Raw genomic sequence first — 22752 nt, 5'->3', positions numbered from 1 at the left:
TAATTTTTTTATGGGAGTTATATCGTTATAAATATCTCCTCTAACCATCCAAATAATTCCTATATTGTATAAGTTTTGTATTTTATTTTCAACAAATATTCAGAAGAAAGGGAGATTTATGAAAAGTATAGAGACCAACTTGCAATTTACGAAAGTTGAAAATTAATTTGATAAAGTTGTGGAATTTTCTCAATTCATGGCAGTGGTTGAATCGGAGAGAAAGGGAGAAACCGACATTGAATTGTGAAGAAGGGAAAATGTCAAAATGAGATATAAGAAAGTTTCTGCAACAAACCTCTATCTAGAAGGGAAGGAAATTGTGTTCCAATATTCAAAAATATAATTGTTCCACAATCTCCTTTTCCAAGATACAGTTTTGAAATCAATGAACAAGAAAACATTATGAAGCAGTAGCACTTGACATTCACTTTGACGACTGTTTGGATTCAATGGTAGAAGAAAGTAACTGAATAATAGACAGAAATGAAGAGATATGAACACTAAAAGATATTGTTTTTGTCCCACATCGGCCAGAAAAGAAACTTCTTCGTTTCTTATAAACTTCAGATGGACTACAATTGTCGCCGAGCTTGGTAACGCGAGCTTGTGACTCAAGTGAGGGCTTTAAAGTGGGTAGGACCGAGTCCGAGCCTTGTCTGGTTGAGTCAGGCTGTTGCAAAATCTGGCTTGCCCGTTCCAAGTTTGGAGTTGGATCATGTGGCTCGAGCGAAGGCTTGGGCTTCATGGTTCCTAGAGCAGAGGGCAATGCGTTAGGCTGGTTTAACAGAGCTGCGAATACTTCTCGCTTTGAACAGTGGAAGGATTACAAGCCGGTGCTCTCTTGGCCCAAATAACCAGCCTGGCTCCTTCTAATGGACTCCCATTTTTTTATTTTGTCAAAATCCCAAATTATGTCTGGATTAAATGAAGTCGTACCCAAGAAATAAAATTCGTCACTTTATTTTTTGGAGGCCAACAATTACTTCATTTTTCTTTTGAGATTAGGTTTTAGTCTATTGTTATAGAGGTGGCAATTATTTATTCGTTGTTAACATTTTAAATCATTCATGTTAAGAATTACTAGAAATTATTGTTTTTTTTTTCTTGTTTAATACTTTAATGATATCAACATGTCATCTAATATCCTAGAGAATAAGTAATCACAAAGGACAACTCAGTGATACCAAACTAAGTGCACGAAAGTGAAGCAACGTTGGCAGCATGGTATGCAATAAAGATTGTTTGGTATCACAAAGGGCTTCATGGTTCCTAGAGCAGAGGGCAATGCGTTAGGCTGGTTTAACAGAGCTGCGAATACTTCTCGCTTTGAACAGTGGAAGGATTACAAGCCGGTGCTCTCTTGGCCCAAATAACCAGCCTGGCTCCTTCTAATGGACTCCCATTTTTTTATTTTGTCAAAATCCCAAATTATGTCTGGATTAAATGAAGTCGTACCCAAGAAATAAAATTCGTCACTTTATTTTTTGGAGGCCAACAATTACTTCATTTTTCTTTTGAGATTAGGTTTTAGTCTATTGTTATAGAGGTGGCAATTATTTATTCGTTGTTAACATTTTAAATCATTCATGTTAAGAATTACTAGAAATTATTGTTTTTTTTTTCTTGTTTAATACTTTAATGATATCAACATGTCATCTAATATCCTAGAGAATAAGTAATCACAAAGGACAACTCAGTGATACCAAACTAAGTGCACGAAAGTGAAGCAACGTTGGCAGCATGGTATGCAATAAAGATTGTTTGGTATCACAAAGGGCTTCATGGTTCCTAGAGCAGAGGGCAATGCGTTAGGCTGGTTTAACAGAGCTGCGAATACTTCTCGCTTTGAACAGTGGAAGGATTACAAGCCGGTGCTCTCTTGGCCCAAATAACCAGCCTGGCTCCTTCTAATGGACTCCCATTTTTTTATTTTGTCAAAATCCCAAATTATGTCTGGATTAAATGAAGTCGTACCCAAGAAATAAAATTCGTCACTTTATTTTTTGGAGGCCAACAATTACTTCATTTTTCTTTTGAGATTAGGTTTTAGTCTATTGTTATAGAGGTGGCAATTATTTATTCGTTGTTAACATTTTAAATCATTCATGTTAAGAATTACTAGAAATTATTGTTTTTTTTTTCTTGTTTAATACTTTAATGATATCAACATGTCATCTAATATCCTAGAGAATAAGTAATCACAAAGGACAACTCAGTGATACCAAACTAAGTGCACGAAAGTGAAGCAACGTTGGCAGCATGGTATGCAATAAAGATTGTTTGGTATCACAAAGGGCTTCATGGTTCCTAGAGCAGAGGGCAATGCGTTAGGCTGGTTTAACAGAGCTGCGAATACTTCTCGCTTTGAACAGTGGAAGGATTACAAGCCGGTGCTCTCTTGGCCCAAATAACCAGCCTGGCTCCTTCTAATGGACTCCCATTTTTTTATTTTGTCAAAATCCCAAATTATGTCTGGATTAAATGAAGTCGTACCCAAGAAATAAAATTCGTCACTTTATTTTTTGGAGGCCAACAATTACTTCATTTTTCTTTTGAGATTAGGTTTTAGTCTATTGTTATAGAGGTGGCAATTATTTATTCGTTGTTAACATTTTAAATCATTCATGTTAAGAATTACTAGAAATTATTGTTTTTTTTTTCTTGTTTAATACTTTAATGATATCAACATGTCATCTAATATCCTAGAGAATAAGTAATCACAAAGGACAACTCAGTGATACCAAACTAAGTGCACGAAAGTGAAGCAACGTTGGCAGCATGGTATGCAATAAAGATTGTTTGGTATCACAAAGGGCTTCATGGTTCCTAGAGCAGAGGGCAATGCGTTAGGCTGGTTTAACAGAGCTGCGAATACTTCTCGCTTTGAACAGTGGAAGGATTACAAGCCGGTGCTCTCTTGGCCCAAATAACCAGCCTGGCTCCTTCTAATGGACTCCCATTTTTTTATTTTGTCAAAATCCCAAATTATGTCTGGATTAAATGAAGTCGTACCCAAGAAATAAAATTCGTCACTTTATTTTTTGGAGGCCAACAATTACTTCATTTTTCTTTTGAGATTAGGTTTTAGTCTATTGTTATAGAGGTGGCAATTATTTATTCGTTGTTAACATTTTAAATCATTCATGTTAAGAATTACTAGAAATTATTGTTTTTTTTTTCTTGTTTAATACTTTAATGATATCAACATGTCATCTAATATCCTAGAGAATAAGTAATCACAAAGGACAACTCAGTGATACCAAACTAAGTGCACGAAAGTGAAGCAACGTTGGCAGCATGGTATGCAATAAAGATTGTTTGGTATCACAAAGGGCTTCATGGTTCCTAGAGCAGAGGGCAATGCGTTAGGCTGGTTTAACAGAGCTGCGAATACTTCTCGCTTTGAACAGTGGAAGGATTACAAGCCGGTGCTCTCTTGGCCCAAATAACCAGCCTGGCTCCTTCTAATGGACTCCCATTTTTTTATTTTGTCAAAATCCCAAATTATGTCTGGATTAAATGAAGTCGTACCCAAGAAATAAAATTCGTCACTTTATTTTTTGGAGGCCAACAATTACTTCATTTTTCTTTTGAGATTAGGTTTTAGTCTATTGTTATAGAGGTGGCAATTATTTATTCGTTGTTAACATTTTAAATCATTCATGTTAAGAATTACTAGAAATTATTGTTTTTTTTTTCTTGTTTAATACTTTAATGATATCAACATGTCATCTAATATCCTAGAGAATAAGTAATCACAAAGGACAACTCAGTGATACCAAACTAAGTGCACGAAAGTGAAGCAACGTTGGCAGCATGGTATGCAATAAAGATTGTTTGGTATCACAAAGGGCTTCATGGTTCCTAGAGCAGAGGGCAATGCGTTAGGCTGGTTTAACAGAGCTGCGAATACTTCTCGCTTTGAACAGTGGAAGGATTACAAGCCGGTGCTCTCTTGGCCCAAATAACCAGCCTGGCTCCTTCTAATGGACTCCCATTTTTTTATTTTGTCAAAATCCCAAATTATGTCTGGATTAAATGAAGTCGTACCCAAGAAATAAAATTCGTCACTTTATTTTTTGGAGGCCAACAATTACTTCATTTTTCTTTTGAGATTAGGTTTTAGTCTATTGTTATAGAGGTGGCAATTATTTATTCGTTGTTAACATTTTAAATCATTCATGTTAAGAATTACTAGAAATTATTGTTTTTTTTTCTTGTTTAATACTTTAATGATATCAACATGTCATCTAATATCCTAGAGAATAAGTAATCACAAAGGACAACTCAGTGATACCAAACTAAGTGCACGAAAGTGAAGCAACGTTGGCAGCATGGTATGCAATAAAGATTGTTTGGTATCACAAAGGGCTTCATGGTTCCTAGAGCAGAGGGCAATGCGTTAGGCTGGTTTAACAGAGCTGCGAATACTTCTCGCTTTGAACAGTGGAAGGATTACAAGCCGGTGCTCTCTTGGCCCAAATAACCAGCCTGGCTCCTTCTAATGGACTCCCATTTTTTTATTTTGTCAAAATCCCAAATTATGTCTGGATTAAATGAAGTCGTACCCAAGAAATAAAATTCGTCACTTTATTTTTTGGAGGCCAACAATTACTTCATTTTTCTTTTGAGATTAGGTTTTAGTCTATTGTTATAGAGGTGGCAATTATTTATTCGTTGTTAACATTTTAAATCATTCATGTTAAGAATTACTAGAAATTATTGTTTTTTTTTTCTTGTTTAATACTTTAATGATATCAACATGTCATCTAATATCCTAGAGAATAAGTAATCACAAAGGACAACTCAGTGATACCAAACTAAGTGCACGAAAGTGAAGCAACGTTGGCAGCATGGTATGCAATAAAGATTGTTTGGTATCACAAAGGGCTTCATGGTTCCTAGAGCAGAGGGCAATGCGTTAGGCTGGTTTAACAGAGCTGCGAATACTTCTCGCTTTGAACAGTGGAAGGATTACAAGCCGGTGCTCTCTTGGCCCAAATAACCAGCCTGGCTCCTTCTAATGGACTCCCATTTTTTTATTTTGTCAAAATCCCAAATTATGTCTGGATTAAATGAAGTCGTACCCAAGAAATAAAATTCGTCACTTTATTTTTTGGAGGCCAACAATTACTTCATTTTTCTTTTGAGATTAGGTTTTAGTCTATTGTTATAGAGGTGGCAATTATTTATTCGTTGTTAACATTTTAAATCATTCATGTTAAGAATTACTAGAAATTATTGTTTTTTTTTTCTTGTTTAATACTTTAATGATATCAACATGTCATCTAATATCCTAGAGAATAAGTAATCACAAAGGACAACTCAGTGATACCAAACTAAGTGCACGAAAGTGAAGCAACGTTGGCAGCATGGTATGCAATAAAGATTGTTTGTTGTGTATGCATATAACTAAATGTCATGCTCAAGGGCGCGCAGAATGACCGGAGTTCGACATGGTTGTAGTTGAGGGTGTCGAGATAGGGATAACTTGTGGTTTGATGTGGTTGTGGGATGTGATAGTGTTGAATTTACAACAAGACCATATCATAACAAAATGGTATGTATGATCTCGAAAGTTGGATAACTGTGTATCAAGAAATTTAATTGGGTTATTAACCATTAGTGGTTAAGAAATCATACCTTTCAGGTGAACTACATATGATGTAGGGTGGACCAAAATAACTCCATCTAGTAGTATCCATACATGAACATATTCAAACACCAACAAACGATTGTTAGCTCTCAAACGGATAAACAAAGAAATTTAGGGTTTAGATCTAACAAGAATTTGTTTTTTCTCTTAACCTGAATTGACTACATAATTAATCATTAACCGTTAAATGGTTTATTACGACATACTTTCTTTGTATATTGTACAACCCCTTTAAAATATAAATTGATTTGTATGACAATAAAAAATCGGTGTATACGAACCAACTCATTTTCATTAAACATTGCTTTCCTTCCGTAAGTGACACCTAAATGTATGTGACACCTCCTTGGAAATGAAATGGACCCATTGACTCACTTATTTGATTAATTTATTATACATATTTTGTATGATTAATTTTATTGAATGTTACAATAGTTATAATGTGCTCCGTTTATGCCCATTTATGTAATGATTTATCTGCTTTATGTGTGCGTCCTAGTAGAGTTGGATGACAATGAAAATGATGTCAGTATTGTTATTGGATGACAATGAAAGTGATGTCAGTATGTTATATCTTGTGTACATAATTCCATCAGTCTTCTTTGTCTCCATGGTAATTCCAACGATTGTCACAACACTCATTTCACTATTTTGAGCCCTATAATTTTTGTTCGGAGGATTACCCACATGATTAGGAGGAAATTGCTAGTGTTATCATGGGCGGGATAGTTGTAGTTCATCGATAAGTAGTATGGATCACACTTTAAAAAAAATGGAAAACGAGATGCTATGACAAATACTCGTTGCAGTGTCCCCATATTTATTAGATAGCATGTTAATCGTGTAGGCAAATACATTTTTTCACAGGAACTACGACATCAATGTTGGCAAAGAGATATACTTAGGTTTTTAGTTTATGGAAGTAAGCCATGATGGAAAAATCAACGACCATGGAAAATCTTTGTTTGAATCATATTGTAAGGTTGAATTGTGTGTGCATCTTTCTTATCACAATAATAGGCCTTTTAGGTGGGTCGGTATCATTTGGATCAAAGACTTGGGGATAGTGTCATATATCCATAATTTGTCAATGGAATCGAGTTAATTACATTGTGTTGTCGGTTTGTGTGGTTGTAGTAGACGTGTTATTTATGTGATAGTGGACGAAAGATATGAAGAGATTATTGAGGGATTGGATATATGGACCGATACTATAAAGATAAGAAGGTTTACATGAATGATGTATTCTTAATTTCTCATTATAATACTATAAATACAAGATACACGAGGCCATAGGCGAAGACTAAATGATGAGGAAAGGTCCTATCTAGGTAATACACAAAACATATACCAAAATATCGTCTAATGAACGAGACTCACATCCAAACTCAAATTTCTAGTCAAAACCTCAATGTTCTCCTCTTGTACTACTTATATCCTTTCAATTCTCCATGCGTATTTTTGCATTTCTTTTATGGTGTAAAGAAACGATAGGGGACCGTTATGAAGTTTATATTCCATAATCATAGAAAACCTGAATTATTAAAACCACCCCGTCAACATACCCCTTAATTTCCTTCTTTCATGAACCCATCCATATTTTTTTGTTGCTAAAAAGGTTAGCAGGTTTGGTCTTTGCAATATAACAAGACTACTCTTACAAACATTCATCCTTTTACAGCCACATCTCTTAACACTTACATTGTCGGTCATTCTTTGTCATAAATAACACCATTAAGATCTTTGTTATGCTTTTGAATCTTAGATTCTACATTGTCATTGCAATGTTTAAATGACAAGTTTGTATTCTTAATGTTACATAAATAAAAAAAATCATGGTCTTTTGGCTTGAAATTAAACATTATTATAACTAATAAAAAGCTTATGTTACATAAAATTTAGAGATAACTACAAATATGGTCTTTTGGTTAGTATTTTTTATATCGGAGTCCAAAAAGCTTCAGCTTGTAAAAATATTTTTTCAGTAGTGTTTAATTATAGTTTTGGTCCATGATTGTAATATTGTTACTTTTATTTTGTTAAACCACTATAAAGATACTATTTTGCCATTTGTTCTATAATTTATTAATTTATTAATATATTTTTTATTATCACATAAAGATTTTCCTTTTTACAGTCGCTTGAAACCTCTGTCCATCTCGTCTCTGGAGTAAGGGTGATCATTTGAACTTCTAGATTGGACCTGGACCGATGTTTTAGAGTAGGTCCGATTCTTGGTTCTTTGAATCATGCAAAATCGATCCAGGTACAAAATCGAATAGGTCTGGTCTAGGTCCATGTATGGTACAACGAGTATTTATTTTAAAGTAATAAATAAATTAACTTTGGTATGACTTCAACAAGTTGTATCATATGCAGCTAAAATTGACTAGTCCAACAAGTACAAGAACCGAAAAATCCGGACTTGGACCCAATAAGTTTCAATAGGTCCGGTCCATAGTCTACTAATTTCTTCCAAACCGGTTCGATCCAAAAACCGATTTCAGTCTGATCCAAATGGTCTCTCATAGGTTCTCTATTTTATGGCATAAGAAGAAAGGTTTTTATCGACATAGTAGCTCTTTGCTCTGTGGTCAAATAACTAAATAGAAGATTAATATTTAAATTAAATATTAACTTAAATCTTCCCATTTTAATTTCTTTCGTAAGGTTTTGTTGTATGAAATTTAGACAGAGACAAGAAAGGGATATTGCGGAGAGGAGGGATCTTCATCGAGTTGAGCCAGGTTTGATTTCATCTTCTCATAATTGGACCAGATTAAAATTGTAACCTAGAAAAGAACAAGTTCTTTTGAAAGATGAACTCGACTTTTGAAACAAAAACATGAGGTCTGTGAAATCATTCCGTTGAAGCCAACTATGAACCCCTTCCCCTTCCCCCTCCAATACCCCAAGTTTTTGACCAGATGGATGTTTTTAAAAAAACTTATTTACTCATTGGGTACAAATTTAATAGTATTTACGAAATAAGGTTATTTTTGTCATTTAATAAAACAAACAATAACCGTGTCCTAAAATATTTGTTTACTGAACGAGGGAAGACGCAAGCCGGAAATTGAACTCCATCTACGCACGACATCATCTTTGATTCGTCTCTCTCTCTCTCTCTCTCTACCAGACTACACCTCTGTCAATCCTCCAACCAACGATTCCCATCTCAGGTTTGAAATTGAACTTCATCCTTCGATTCTAATACTTTCATCTTTGTTTTCTGAATGGAATAGGTGCTGGTTATAGCAAGAAGATGACTCTAATTTCAAATTTTGGTGTAGAATTTTTTTTAGATTAGATTGCTTATGTTAAATTTATGAGAATGAATTTTGTCTACTGATTTCTGAAATTTGAATGAATTAATGTTTTATTTTTGATTGCTTGAATAAACAGAGGTGCTGATTATAACAAATAGAGGAATTTTTTTTTGAGCCGACAAACTAACCCACTCTTAAAACCATCTATGTTTCCTAATGAGACTAGAACCCATGACCTCTCATATTTGAGAGTGTCACTCCTTACCGTTAGGCCAAAATTGAGTTCTATTTTTGATTGCTTGAATTTCCTCATTCTGATTGTAGCATCCAATTTTGAAATGCCAACAGAGAAGCACAAAGCTGTTGAAGCTGTGAACACTTGAAACACACAGCAAACAGCAAATTGAAGCACAAAGCTGTTGAAGATTTTTGATAATCTGATTCATAGTTCTAATAATTTGTTGATAATTGATATAATAAAAAAAATGGCATTACAGCAAAATTTAAATTATGTTATACATGTCAAGAGATAGTAGTAAAGTCTAGTAATTTACGGAAAAGATTAGTAAACTACATTGACTCTTTGGTACTTCAAGATGGAATTATGTTTGATTTTCAGTCAGAATATTGTCAAAAAGCATTGCATTTGCATTTGTTTAATTTCATAAATGCATATTAGAATTATCTTTTGTTTGATATAACTTCCAAATAGAATTTTTTTATGATTTTTTTAAATGGCATATTGACTGTATGCTTTAGTTAATTTGATTGTATTATTTGTGTACTATGAATATGTTTTTTTTAAATGGCATATTGACTGTATGCTTTAAAAAAAATAAACTTAAGTTACAGTGAGATATTTGTGTACTATGAATATGTTTTTTTTTGGTCGTGTGAAAGAAAGAAAATTTGCCTCTTATTTACCTAGTGGGTAAATAAATTTTTTTAAAAACACTTATTTAGTTAAAAACTTCAATAGCCCAAACTCCTTGTGAGATCTAGTTTGGGACCCATCTAGTTTCTATAGTACATAAATGGCGCCTGTTATTGCTCCCCAGCACTTTTTTTCCCGTAAAAATTAAAATATCTTGCTGTATTTCTTACAATTTGTCCCCAAATGATATTTAGGGGGTTCAGTTGAATTTATAAAAACTAAAGGTACCTATGTTGAACATTTATCCTGAAAATTTGCTAATCTCAGTCCTACGCTCTTGGCAGTTGGCGACTTCCTCTCACGAACTCCTCCTCCCTTCACCTCGACGGACGGCGAGCAGATTTCGTATAAATCGATGATCTTCGTTTGATCCTGTGCTCTTCTTTTCATCTTCTGTAAGCCTTTTGTTCCACAATAGTTATAATTTGTTGTAGTTCGTTGAAAGTTTCAGATAATAGATTAATTGTTAATTGATAGTATTGTAGTGATACTTGTAAATTGATAAGTATAATGAACGTAATTGGAGATGAAATTCTACTTTCTGAAAGTCTATAATTGAGTCTTGTTTGTAACAAAAACGGTGAGTTGGATTATCTGCTATCATAGGTATAGAATCAAATTGCCATTGCACAGGGCTCCCTAAAAATAAAGGGCCCAAATTTTCTAACATCCGTATACATCTCTTGATCTGAAATATTGAGCGACAAATCTTAAAGCGGTAAAATGGTTATAGAAAAATAAGCAAAATGAGGGAAATAAGAAGGAGATAAGTAGACGAACTCCCTACTCCAAATCAAAATCTCGATTCTTGAGCTTCCAATCAGCAATCGCAAAAGCAGCTAAACATCATACACCAATCGGCAATCTGAAATAAGGTGTGAATTGATTTCTAGAATTTTGTATCGGCTTAGCCTGGGCAATCTTTTGATTGTGTTAATCGTTTCAGTCTATTTCATCATCTTCTTCCCCAATTCTTCCCTGTCTCCTTTTAGTTAACTGAACCCTAATTTCCAATCCTCATCAGTTTCATCAACTAACAGATTCACATTTCCGCATAACAACATTTGTATGTGAATAATGTTGGATGTATTTATCTATGGATGTGGTACAAATAGGGAACACATAAATTTGGCATCATCCATGAAAACCATAACTACATGATGACGAAGCATTTCTTTTCTTTTTGAAGTTTTGATTTTGTCCCCTGGATACAGGGCTCTGGAGAAGATGGACTTAAGACAGGTATTTACTGTAGATCTTCTAGAAAGATATGCAGCAAAAGGTCATGGAGTTATTACTTGTATGGCATCTGGAAACGATGTCATTGTTCTAGGAACTAGTACTGGATGGCTAATCAGGCATGACTTTGGTGGTGGTGATTCTTATGGTAATCTCCTTAATCTTTTTTCTTTTATTGTTGCATATAAAGTTTTTGTTTTTCTGAAAAATACTAATGAGTATATATATATATATATATATATATATATATATATATTTGTATAGATACTGATCTCTCCACTGGTCGAGCTGGGGAGCAATCCATCCACAGAGTTTTTGTTGATCCTGGTGGGAGTCATTGTATAGCCACTGTTATTGGCACAGGAGGTTCTGATACATATTACATGCATGCAAAATGGTCAAAGCCCAGGGTTTTGGTCAAACTCAGGGGCCTTGTAGTCAATGCTGTTGCCTGGAACAGACAACAGATAACAGAAGGTGACTTCATATTTTAATCCTTTTTCTTTTTAAATGAATATTCATATCCCTCATCTGTTTCTTAAAACAGCTTCCACACGAGAGGTTATACTTGGCACACAAAATGGCCAACTTTATGAAATTGCTGTTGATGAGAAAGATAAGAGGGAGAAATACGTAAAATTTCTATTTGAGCTATCTGAATTCCCAGTGCCTTTCGAGGGTTTGCAGGTGTAATATATTCACTTCACTATTCTTTTAATCTTTTCTTTAAATCACAAGTCTTGTTCTTACTTTTCTTAATGTGTTGTCTATATATATAGATGGAAACAGCTAGCTCAAACAATGGAACTAGATACTATATTATGGCTGTAACTTCAACAAGACTTTATTCATTTACTGGTATTGGATTGCTTGAGGTAAGTCAACAACTCAACAGTCAACACTTGTGTTTTTAATCATAGAATAAAGTAACTTATTTATTTTCAACCTAGACAATCTTTGCAAGTTATGTAGAACGTGCAGTGCATTTTATGGAGCTTCCTGGAGAAATACCAAATAGGCAAGTGCTGTATACTCTATAGTCTATGTATATTCTTCTGTTCATACTCTTTTAACTAATATAAAATCTCTTCACCCATTTTGGTTATCATGTAGTGAGTTGCATTTCTTTATTAAGCAAAGAAGAGCAGTGCATTTTGCTTGGCTTTCTGGAGCTGGTATTTATCATGGTGGTCTCAATTTTGGAGCACAAAACAGGTGGAGTTCAAATGAAATGTTTATTAGTTAATAATTAAGCTGGAAATTTTGATGATGATTTTGAGTTTACTAATTGAAGTCTGTGTTGTTGAAACTTGAAATGATGATGAGAAGAACCCCAAATGGGGATATAAATTTTGTGGAGAACAAGGCTCTTTTGAGCTATTCAAAGTTAAGTGATGGTGGGGAAGTGGTTAAACCTAGTTCTATTGCACTTTCAGAATTCCACTTTTTGCTCCTAATTGGAAACAGGGTCAAAGTTGTAAATAGAATTAGTGAGCAAATTGTTGAAGAACTTCAGTTTGATCAAACTTCAGAGACAGCATCAAAAGGGATCATTGGGCTTTCTATTGATGCATCTGCTGGCTTGTTTTATGCATATGATGAAAACTCAATCTTTCAGGTTGACTTCCATTACACTTATATTATCATTCACCACATTTTTTCTTTTAATTCTGATTATTAATATCACTTCCAATAGGTGTCTGTAACTGATGAAGGGAGAGATATGTGGAAAGTGTATCTAGACCTGAAGGAATATGCTGCTGCTTTAGCAAATTGCTCTGATCCTTTCAAGAGAGACCAAGTATACTTAGTACAGGTCAGCAACTCTTCTATTTTTTTTTTATCTTTATAGATATTATTAGTTCTATTTACTTAGCTTAAAGTTAAACAATTTGTATTGTAGGCTGAAGCTGCTTTTTCATCAAAGGACTTCTTTAGAGCAGCATCATTTTTTGCTAAAGTGAGTGATTCTATACTCTAAACTCTAAACTCTAAACTCTAAAGCAATATTAGGGTATGTTAAGATTATCTGATTACTTAAGTAATTTTATTTCAGATAAACTATGCATTGTCATTTGAAGAGATTACATTGAAGTTTATAGGCATAGGGGAACAGGTAAATGTCATACTTTTTGTCTTTTCCATATAATTGAGTCTCATATTTTTATTTTTATTTTCCTTTCAGGATGCATTAAGGACATTTTTGTTGAGGAAGCTTGATAGTCTTGTGAAAGATGATAAATGTCAAATAATGATGATATCTACATGGGCCACTGAACTCTACCTCGACAAGGTTTTTTTTTTTGTAATTTAAATTCAATGGTTTATTTATTTCAAAATTTTAGTATAATATTTAATTTTGGATGTGATTGATGTATGAAATGCATATAAGATCAATAGACTACTACTGGAAGATGATTCGCCAGATAAGCGTAATTCAGAATACCAATCTATCATCATGGAATTTCGTGCTTTTCTCAGTGATAGTAAAGATGTGTTGGATGAAGCAACTACAATGACACTGCTTGAAAGGTTCATATTTCATTCATTTTCTTACTTGATTTTACAATTTCCATAACAAATGTATATATTTTCAGCTATGGTAGAGTTGATGAATTGGTATATTTCGCTAGTCTAAAAGAACAACACGAAATTGTCATTCATCACTACATTCAGGTTTTTCTTCAATTTATTCCAAAATTCAATACTTTTATCACACACACACACACACATACACACTGCTTTTTAAGTTTAACCAAGCTTTTGTTCCACTTGTGTAGCAAGGAGAAGCAAAGAGAGCATTAGATGTACTTCAAAAACCAGGTGTTTCTGTTGATCTTCAGGTAATGCAGAAAATCAATCATCTTTTGGAATATATAATGGTAATTTAATTTAATTCTTTTGTGTGTTGCAGTATAAATTTGCTCCAGATCTGATAATGCTTGATGCATATGAAACTGTTGAGTCATGGATGACAAGGAATGACTTGAATCCAAGAAAGCTTATTCCTGCAATGATGTCTTATTCAAGTGAACCCCATGCAAAGTAAGTCTACCATTTTAAATAAATAAAATACATTGCCTATATTGGTAAAAATTAATATTACCTCCAAAATATGCAGGAATGAAACCCATGAAGTAATTAAGTATTTGGAATATTGTGTGCACCGGTTGCAAAATGAAGATCCAGGTGTTCATAACCTCTTGCTCTCTCTATACGCAAAAAAGGTTCCTTCCTCGTCATTCTCCTATTACGTATTCATTTTATAACTAAAAAATAAAATAAAAAAAACAAATCCCATTATTCATTCAAATATTACATTCAGGAAGACGATAGCGCCCTTCTGCGATTCTTACAATGCAAATTTGGTAAAGGACGATCTAACGGCCCAGATTTCTTCTATGATCCTAAATACGCGTTGCGTCTTTGCCTCAAAGAAAAGCGTATGCGCGCATGTGTCCATATTTACAGCATGATGTTTATGCATGAAGAAGCTGTGGCACTTGCTCTTCAGGTAATATATATATATATATATATATATATATATATATATATATATATATATATATATATATAAAATTATATTGCGTAACATGTGTCTCATGTTTGACTTTTGTTGACCAAGGTTGACCCCGAGCTAGCCATGGCTGAAGCAGACAAAGTGGAAGACGATGAAGACTTGAGAAAGAAGCTTTGGCTTATGGTTGCCAAACATGTTGTTGAACAGGAAAAGGGCACAAAAAGAGAGAACATTCGAAAGGCAATTGCATTTTTAAAGGAAACCGATGGTTTGTTAAAGATTGAAGATATCTTACCTTTCTTTCCAGATTTCGCACTAATTGATGACTTCAAGGTAACAATTTTTATTTTATTTCATGCTACACAAATACGTTCACATAATAAAACAATTTTCTTTTTTATAAATATAGGAAGCGATTTGTTCGTCTTTAGAGGATTATAACCAGCAAATTGAGAAACTGAAAGAGGAGATGAACGATGCGACACATGGAGCAGATAATATAAGAAATGACATCAGTGCCCTTGCTCAAAGATATGCAGTTGTTGATCGCGATGAGGAATGCGGGGTAAGTAAATGTAATTGTTTTTCTTGAAATGAATATTTTTATTTTTATATTTGTTAGCAGAAAAAAAGAAAAAAAATCATGTTCATGTTTGCAATTTTTTGAATAGGTTTGTCGGAGGGTAATTTTGTCCGCAGGGGCGGATTATCGAATTTCAAGAGGTTATACAACAATGGGGCCCCTGTCCCCTTTCTACGTGTTCCCATGTGGACATGCATTTCATGCACAATGTCTTGTTGCCCATGTTACCAAATGTACTGACCCAAGTCAAGTAAGTAGTTTTTTTTATATTAAATATTAGATATTGTGATATAAGTATAATATGAATTATATTGTTTTGTTTTCAAGGCTGAGCATATACTGGATCTTCAAAAGCAACTGACTTTAATGAGTATTGAGCCGAATGTAAATGTAAATGTAAATGGCGGGTTAAATGGTGTTGCTGATGACTCCATCACAAGTGTGGCTCCTGTTGATAAGGTCTGTATAAATTGTCGTTTGTTATCATTACTTTACACATTTTAAACATGATTTTATTTTGTCATTTTTCGAGTTAACTTTTTTAATGATGAACAAACAGATTCGATCAGAATTGGATGATGCAATAGCGAGTGAATGTCCATTTTGTGGGGATTTAATGATAAGTGAGGTTTCAAAGCCATTTGTTTCGCCTGAGGAAATATATTTGGCTTCTTCATGGGATATTATGTCCAAGAATGTTGGACCTGAGAAGGGCATTTCTTTTGTCGTATAGAACACACCATGAGTTTTTTAATTTTTTTAATTTTGTGTGTGTGTGATGTGTTTCTTTCATTTGTGTCGATATGTAGTGTGGGTTTTACCTAATAGAAATATATAAACACCATGATAATTATTGTTCCTAACATGTTATTTAACCTGAGTTGTATTTTGAGTTTTTAAGGCTTATATAAATTGTAGCATTGTTGTTTGCTATTTTATGATGTAATTATTGCATATAGGTTTAAAAAGAATGCGATTGATAGTTCTTCCATTATATTTTTTATAACTCAAGAAGAAAAGGGGAAGTTGTAAAAATAGGGTTTTGTGGTTTTCCATATTTAAGTAATTTCTAAATTTGAATATGGACTTCTATTGTCCCTGTTTAAAATTTGAAGGGAGAAGATTGAAAAAGGTTTTCATATAGCTGAAGCATAAAGCATTTAGTCTCACACATTTAAAAGTTGTAATTTTGATACGAACAGATTTAACTAGGACGAGGTTTAGTCAGGTTAGCTACTAAGCTTAGGGATATTAAAACTACAACAATCGCTAGAAATTCTTTATGGAAAACATTTGTATTATGTTCTTATCACATTAAATCTGGATCCTCATTACTAAAAATTAAAAAAATTAAAAGAAATCATTATCCATCGTTGTCATATTCATAAAAAAATGGTAAATAGTATGTTGGATCCATGCAAAACTTGTTTTCAGGAAAAGTAAATCATGAAACATGAACGTGATTGTAATGGTTTTTGAAGATCGCTACCATAAAAAAACCTCACAAAAAAGTTTCTTCAACAGAAAATCATGAATTTCGTAAAAATATGAATAAATTTACAGTATGCGATATAAACTTCGTTGTACTAAATAAAGCAATATTTATTTTTGGTTAATAGTGACATTTCGCAGTAAATAATTGCATTTCATAATACTATTTTTTTTAATATATATATTTTTTAATGAATAATGGCATTTTTGTATAGCATTTAACACCAAATCCTAGCGAATTCTATGGTTACATTTATGAATTTGATTAATTTTTGTTGGTATCTAATTAAAAAAATAATGGTGTTTTTTGCTTTTACTATTATTATATTAGTTTTATACACTAATGTCAATTCTTTGTTTTCTTTGGATACACCAAAGTCTTGTATTTAAGTGTATTGTCATTTTGTATAACCATGGCCATACCGTACAAGGACAGATGGATGGGTTGCAGAAACGACGGAAAAGGACCACACTAAAATCCAGTGACTCATGCTTTTGTGTCAGGATAAGTTTGACACATGTCTTCATAATTTATCGCGATATTTTCATCAGGTATACTTATGCTTATTAAAACCACATTAAACAAGAAATTATAATTGCTAATTCAACGACTTAAACCCTATATTTTTATTAGATTTTTAAAAGAATAGTATTAGTTAAACTAGCCAGATTATATTTAAAGTAAAAACAAGGTGAAATTCCAGTCATATTTATTTTCAAATACAAAAAAAATACACAAGCTCTAGAACTTTCAAAGAATAACTAACCAATATCTCACGATATAGACTGAACCTCTGGAGATGATGTATTCTGCATCTGAGATTCAGAGTGATTTTGACACCTCCGTCGACAATCCAAAGCGCCTCGAATTCCGACCTCACTCTTTCTTTAACGGAAACCATTACTTCTTAATCTATGGTTTCCGGTTTCATCAAAACTACTTTTCCTCGTATAAATATCGTCCCCTTCGCAATTCATTTTATCAGACAACAAAGCACGATTCACAAATCACAAGAGTTTGACAACATGAGCTTTCTGATCACCCGTGTATGTATGGCCGCCGGAGTTGCTGCTGTCAACGGACACACCGATCAAGTCCACAAAACGAAATCAGTCGTCAACTCCTTTCGGCATGGCAAGAAAGCGTTCGCCGCTTCAGCCGGAGTTGATTCGTCTGATCTCCGGCCAGTTTCCGGGTTTCTGAATGAAGGAGTCGTTGGCAGCGGAAACAGGAAGACTACAGATACCGATGAGTCTCTCCGGCAAGTCATGTACTTCAACTGCTGGGGACCGAGTTAAGGATTGTATTTCGGGTTATTATTGGTTCCCGGTTGGTGATCGGAGTTTTCTCGAAGATTAATGGGGATTTGAGGAATCGATGATGTGAGTTGACTCGTTGTTTGGAGGTTTGGAAGTGAGTCGTTGAATGTAGGGGTTGAGAATAATATTTTCTCAAAGAGAAGAGCCTCAACTGTAAATTATGTTGGCTCTTTGTAACCTTGTCACTTTTTCCCCTCCACAAATGTACAGAATGACAATATGCCAAGAATGCACATTATTAAATTTACTCCCCTTGGTGGAAAAAATACTTTCACCTATTCCAAAAACTTGTGACATGTAAGGGTGTTTGGGTGTTTGGGATTGAATTTGAGAGAAAAAAAAAAGTAAAGATGTTTATTAGCTTTATCTGTAGTAAAATAAAACTTAAAAATATATATTTGAAAAAAGTTTAGATCCACTTAAACGATAGCAAAAAATATTTAAAAAAATTATAAGTTTTATACACTCTTTTATGTTTTAGTAGAATGACTAAAGAAAAACAGATAGAAGAGGAGAAAAAAGGAAGTCAATCAAGTCATATCCAAACATTTTTTTAATTTTTTTTCAAAGACCAATAAATCAATAAATCAATTTAAAACACAATTCCAAACACCCTCATAATTAATTAGATAAACTTAGTAACTGAGAATTTGGAAATAAGTAAATTTGAAGTGGAAGTAGCATGTGAAAGCACTTTGGTTGGAAAGTATGCATTGTCCATGACATTATATATTTTCAATCATTGTTCTCTATATTTTATGTGTGAAATATTTGTTTGATAATTTATAAATGGTCGGATATATTAAGGATCATATATTTTCATTTTCAGGATTAATATGTCTAACATATGTATTTCAAAAATTCAATATGAGACAATTTTTAAGAACATTATGAGTTTCAACACAACAAAGAAAGCAATGTTATAATGTTATAGTAAAATAATTGAATATTTATGATCTTAGACAACAACAAATCTGACTATATCTACTCCTACATCCGAATTTTGGATAAGATTGACAAAAATTATGTTTTTGCAGTTAGAAAACATTATGTGAAATATAATTGTCATGTAGCTCGAGTCGCTCGAGTCGGTGGAAAGAATTGATCAGGCTAGCAGCGTGCCAGCCACAACCAGTAGGGCTGATCCTAGCCAATTTGAGGCCCGGGGCGAAATAGAAGATGAGGCCCTTGAAATTACATAATTTTATAATCAAATAATTTCATGTACTAATTCACTAAAATGTACAATTATTTGAGGTTGCTACCGTTTAAAAAAGAAACTTCATCGATAAACGCATGTCTAAAGACTTTCAAGTTTCGATAAATGTATCTTTCTCGATGCATAACATAGCTATGTCATGTTCATAAATTTTCATTCTCCAGGCAAAAAAAGTGAACAAAGCCACTATATTTGTACCACATTAGAGATATACCTAATGGAGGAGGCAAGCCATAAGACACGTCGGCAATTGAGATTGTCATACGGTAAAAAAAAAAAAAGTCTCTAACAACATTTTTAAACGAAAAAGAAAGTTGATTCTGTTTTACATCTAACTGTTGAACTTTATATTAAAATTGTTACCAAGGTAATACCAAATTAATATGAATACAAAAATTTGGTTTCTACAATGAAATTAGCAAATAGGATAGAAATTAAAAAATAAATAAATAAAAAAGGAATGGAAAGGGAATGTTTGCGTCGTTTTGAGAGCCACAAAAAGTATCCCTAGACACCCTTTAATAATTAATAAGTAAAATATATAAAAAAAAAATCAAAACATACTTCTTGATAACTGAGAAGTTGTTTGCGTGAGAGGCACACAACATTTAATAGATTATTAAGTAAAATATATTATTAAAAAATTAAAAGATGCATTAAGCAAGGATCGAACCGGGCATCTACAACATTAATTACTACCAATCTACCATCTCAACTACAAGCATCATATGCTTTTTTACCCGCATATTTTATTTTATATCATAAAAACCGTATATATATACATTAATCGTAAATTTTAGGGGCCCCGAGATTTAGCGAGGCCCGGGGTGGTCACCCAGGTTGCCCATGCCCTAGGGCAGGCTCTAACAACCAGCTTGGTTGTCACCCACTTAGGCAGGGGCGATGCTAAGTGCAACTAAGGTGGGTCTAATGATACACCTAAATTTTTTAATTTATCTAAAATTTCTATAGAAAATTTTTAATGACTTACTTTAAAAAAAATTAGGAACTATCTTACCTATAAAATCTTTGAATTTGTATAGAAAATTTTCTATAACAAAATTAGTGAACCATATAGTAATCTATTCTAGACTCGCCACTGACTTAGGCTGCTAGGCAGTTTGGATATCAGGAAGCATGAGTTGCGCCTGAACAGACCAAAACCTGCATTTTTTTTTCCAATATCCCTTCGTTCTAATTATGTTTTTTTCATTGCATTTTAGGTCTAAAATTAATCACAAAGGGGACCTTGACTCTCTCATTTCACCGTGTTTAGAATCAATTCACCTTATATAAACGTATCCACTCTGCGCCATCAAACTTATATTCGATGAGAACTTAAATCTTCACTGACACTCGTGTTAATTCTAATTACATTAAATGGTCAACGAGATTAAAATTACTAACATTTTATAAATGACCCAACTTTTAGCGAAAATGATTTCAATATAACTTTTATCACGTAATGCACAAATAGGTTTTTTTTTTTTTTCTATTACAAGTTATTACATATACTAGTAATTAGCAATTACTGAAAGTCTATAATTTATTTATGAGCAATGAACAGGTAAAATAGAAATTAATCAAATAGATTGAACATGTGAATTTTTGTAGAAAGTTGCCTAAATATATTCAAATCAATATATTTAAAGAAAGCTAATTTAGTATTTTGTAAATTTAGAAATACATCTATCATTTATAAAATTTGGTTTTGGATTACCATTGTACAGAAGAAATGTATGAAGCAAAGTAACTTGGAAACTGGTCATCAGTAATACGTCCAGTGGTTAAAGTTGTAATTTAATCTCAAAACACATAAAATGTCAAACAATTCAATTTTGGTGTATAATAAAAAACTAGAATATTCGAAGCCACAAAGAAAAGGATAAGAACGGGCCACTTTTTAACCACTTGAAATTGATCGTTTGGATATATCCTTCATATTTCCTTTTCAGGTTCAAAGTCTTGTTTCTTCAATTTTATGAATTTTTTACATAAATCCTTTTTATAAACATCAATCATGCTTCATAACCCAACTTTAAAAAGAAAACACTTTTTTTTCTTTTGAGTCGTTCAAATTATTTTGTTATATAACGTATGTATGTGTTAATGTGTTTGATAAAAATGTTACTTTTACATATACTTTAATTATTTGTAACTAATATTTTTTGATAAATATTCAAGACAATGATGAAATCAGGTACCTTGCAATTATCGTTATAAGTGATAAACATGTACCTTGATTGAATCTATAATTCATTGTTTTGGAAAAATATTTACATTGTTGTCCCAAAACTTATCTAACTATTACATAAACAACCCCCAATCTTTCAACTATTAACTTTCGCCACATCAGAAATCCTTCATTTACGATGCAGTCCCAAACCCCGAGTCAACTCACATCATCGATTCCTCGTCACCGAGAAAACTCCGATCATCGTCGCATATCTCCGATCACTCTTTTAGCTCTGGCCCCAGCAGTTCAAGTACATGACTTGTCGGAGAGAATCATCCGACTGCTTCATCCTCTCCTCTCCGCCGACGAACCCTCCAACATCAGAACTTACGACGCCGGATAACGGACGGAGATCTGCCGGATCGGCGGAGGAAGTGAAGGCTTTCTTGCCTTGCTGAAACGATTTGATACCTGACTTCAGTTTGTGGCCTTGGTCGGTGTGGCCGTTGACGACGGCAACCCCGGCGGTCATCCAAACACGGTTTAAATAACTCATGTTTGAAATTTGTTGATATCTTCTATCTAAAAACCTCCGGTGGGAAATTTCCGACGAGTATTTGTGTCGTAGGTGAAATAAACGAAGGGTGAAGGGGGTATTAATAGAGGGAGAGGTTCTCTGGTGCTCTATGAAACCGGAAACCGGAAACAAGAAACCAGTTACAGGGGGGAGGTGGTTTTGAGAAGTAACAGTGAAAATTTTGGACGCATTCTATATTTTCTATACAGCGGGTCCCGGAGTGATTGAGTATGTCGTAATGGGTGATAACTCCTTATTTGTCTGTTCTAGTAACTTCCATTCCTGTTCATTTTATAGGATAATAGTAAAAATAGTAAATGATTTTTTTGGGTGGAACTAAATTAACCATCATCTTCATAAAATAATGTTTTGGCATAAATTAATAGCATTTTGGACTATGTGATATTTTCTTGAGATGCAATATAAAATATTTTAAAATATGATATTTTTTATTAGCTGTATAAAAATTTCGACTTATTCTATATGATATTGTATATTTTGAACTTATGTTACTTATATGACAAATCAATCATGTAAGTTTATAAGTTTTTTTATTTTTTGAACTTATTGTATTTATAAGTTTTTTTAATCATATATGGATTAAGGTTTTAACAAAATTATTTCAAGCACCAACATTACACAATTCTTTTGTTAGAAATGAGTTCATGCAGTCAAATCTTGAAAAAGAAAAGGTTTTCTAGCCTCTATATGTATAGTTATAACATGGAAAAATTAAATCTTGGAACAGCTAGCTTACATTAAAATGAA

General features: G+C 33.2%; 2 protein-coding genes across 4 annotated transcripts; one reads left to right on the top strand and one right to left on the bottom strand.

Annotated features, from left to right (window-relative positions):
* Nucleotides 1-8718: 8718 nt before the first annotated feature.
* Nucleotides 8719-16142, top strand: LOC145166117 (zinc ion binding protein). 3 transcript variants are annotated; one of them, XM_079085052.1, is made up of 25 exons: nt 8719-8838; nt 10144-10254; nt 10593-10734; nt 11074-11246; nt 11363-11575; nt 11646-11785; nt 11878-11973; nt 12049-12116; nt 12212-12313; nt 12428-12716; nt 12795-12914; nt 13002-13058; nt 13155-13214; nt 13284-13391; nt 13491-13630; nt 13696-13774; nt 13879-13941; nt 14013-14143; nt 14220-14325; nt 14424-14612; nt 14724-14951; nt 15028-15183; nt 15290-15451; nt 15529-15660; nt 15761-16142. In XM_079085052.1, the coding sequence occupies exons 4-25, from the start codon at nt 11087-11089 to the stop codon at nt 15932-15934; spliced, it is 2973 nt and encodes a 990-aa protein (XP_078941178.1). In that variant the 5' UTR covers nt 8719-8838; nt 10144-10254; nt 10593-10734; nt 11074-11086; the 3' UTR covers nt 15935-16142. The 3 variants fall into 3 exon arrangements, with proteins under 3 accessions (XP_078941178.1, XP_078941176.1, XP_078941177.1); XM_079085050.1 differs by lacking the exon at nt 10593-10734; XM_079085051.1 differs by lacking the exons at nt 8719-8838; nt 10593-10734 and having other exon boundaries at nt 10121-10254.
* Nucleotides 16143-21693: 5551 nt separating this feature from the next.
* On the bottom strand, nt 21694-21963 carry LOC145163759 (Wound-responsive family protein). The gene has a single exon (XM_079082539.1). The coding sequence runs from the start codon at nt 21961-21963 to the stop codon at nt 21694-21696; it is 270 nt and encodes an 89-aa protein (XP_078938665.1).
* Between the last annotated feature and the right edge of the window lie 789 nt (nt 21964-22752).

The sequence above is a fragment of the Lactuca virosa genome, chromosome 3 (genome assembly GCF_052849685.1).
Source record: "Lactuca virosa cultivar CGN04683 chromosome 3, Lactuca_virosa_CGN04683_v6, whole genome shotgun sequence".
Classification (NCBI taxonomy): Eukaryota; Viridiplantae; Streptophyta; class Magnoliopsida; order Asterales; family Asteraceae; genus Lactuca; species Lactuca virosa.
The sequence above is the reverse complement of the archived record's forward strand: the minus strand, read 5'-3'. Positions and strand labels throughout refer to the sequence as shown.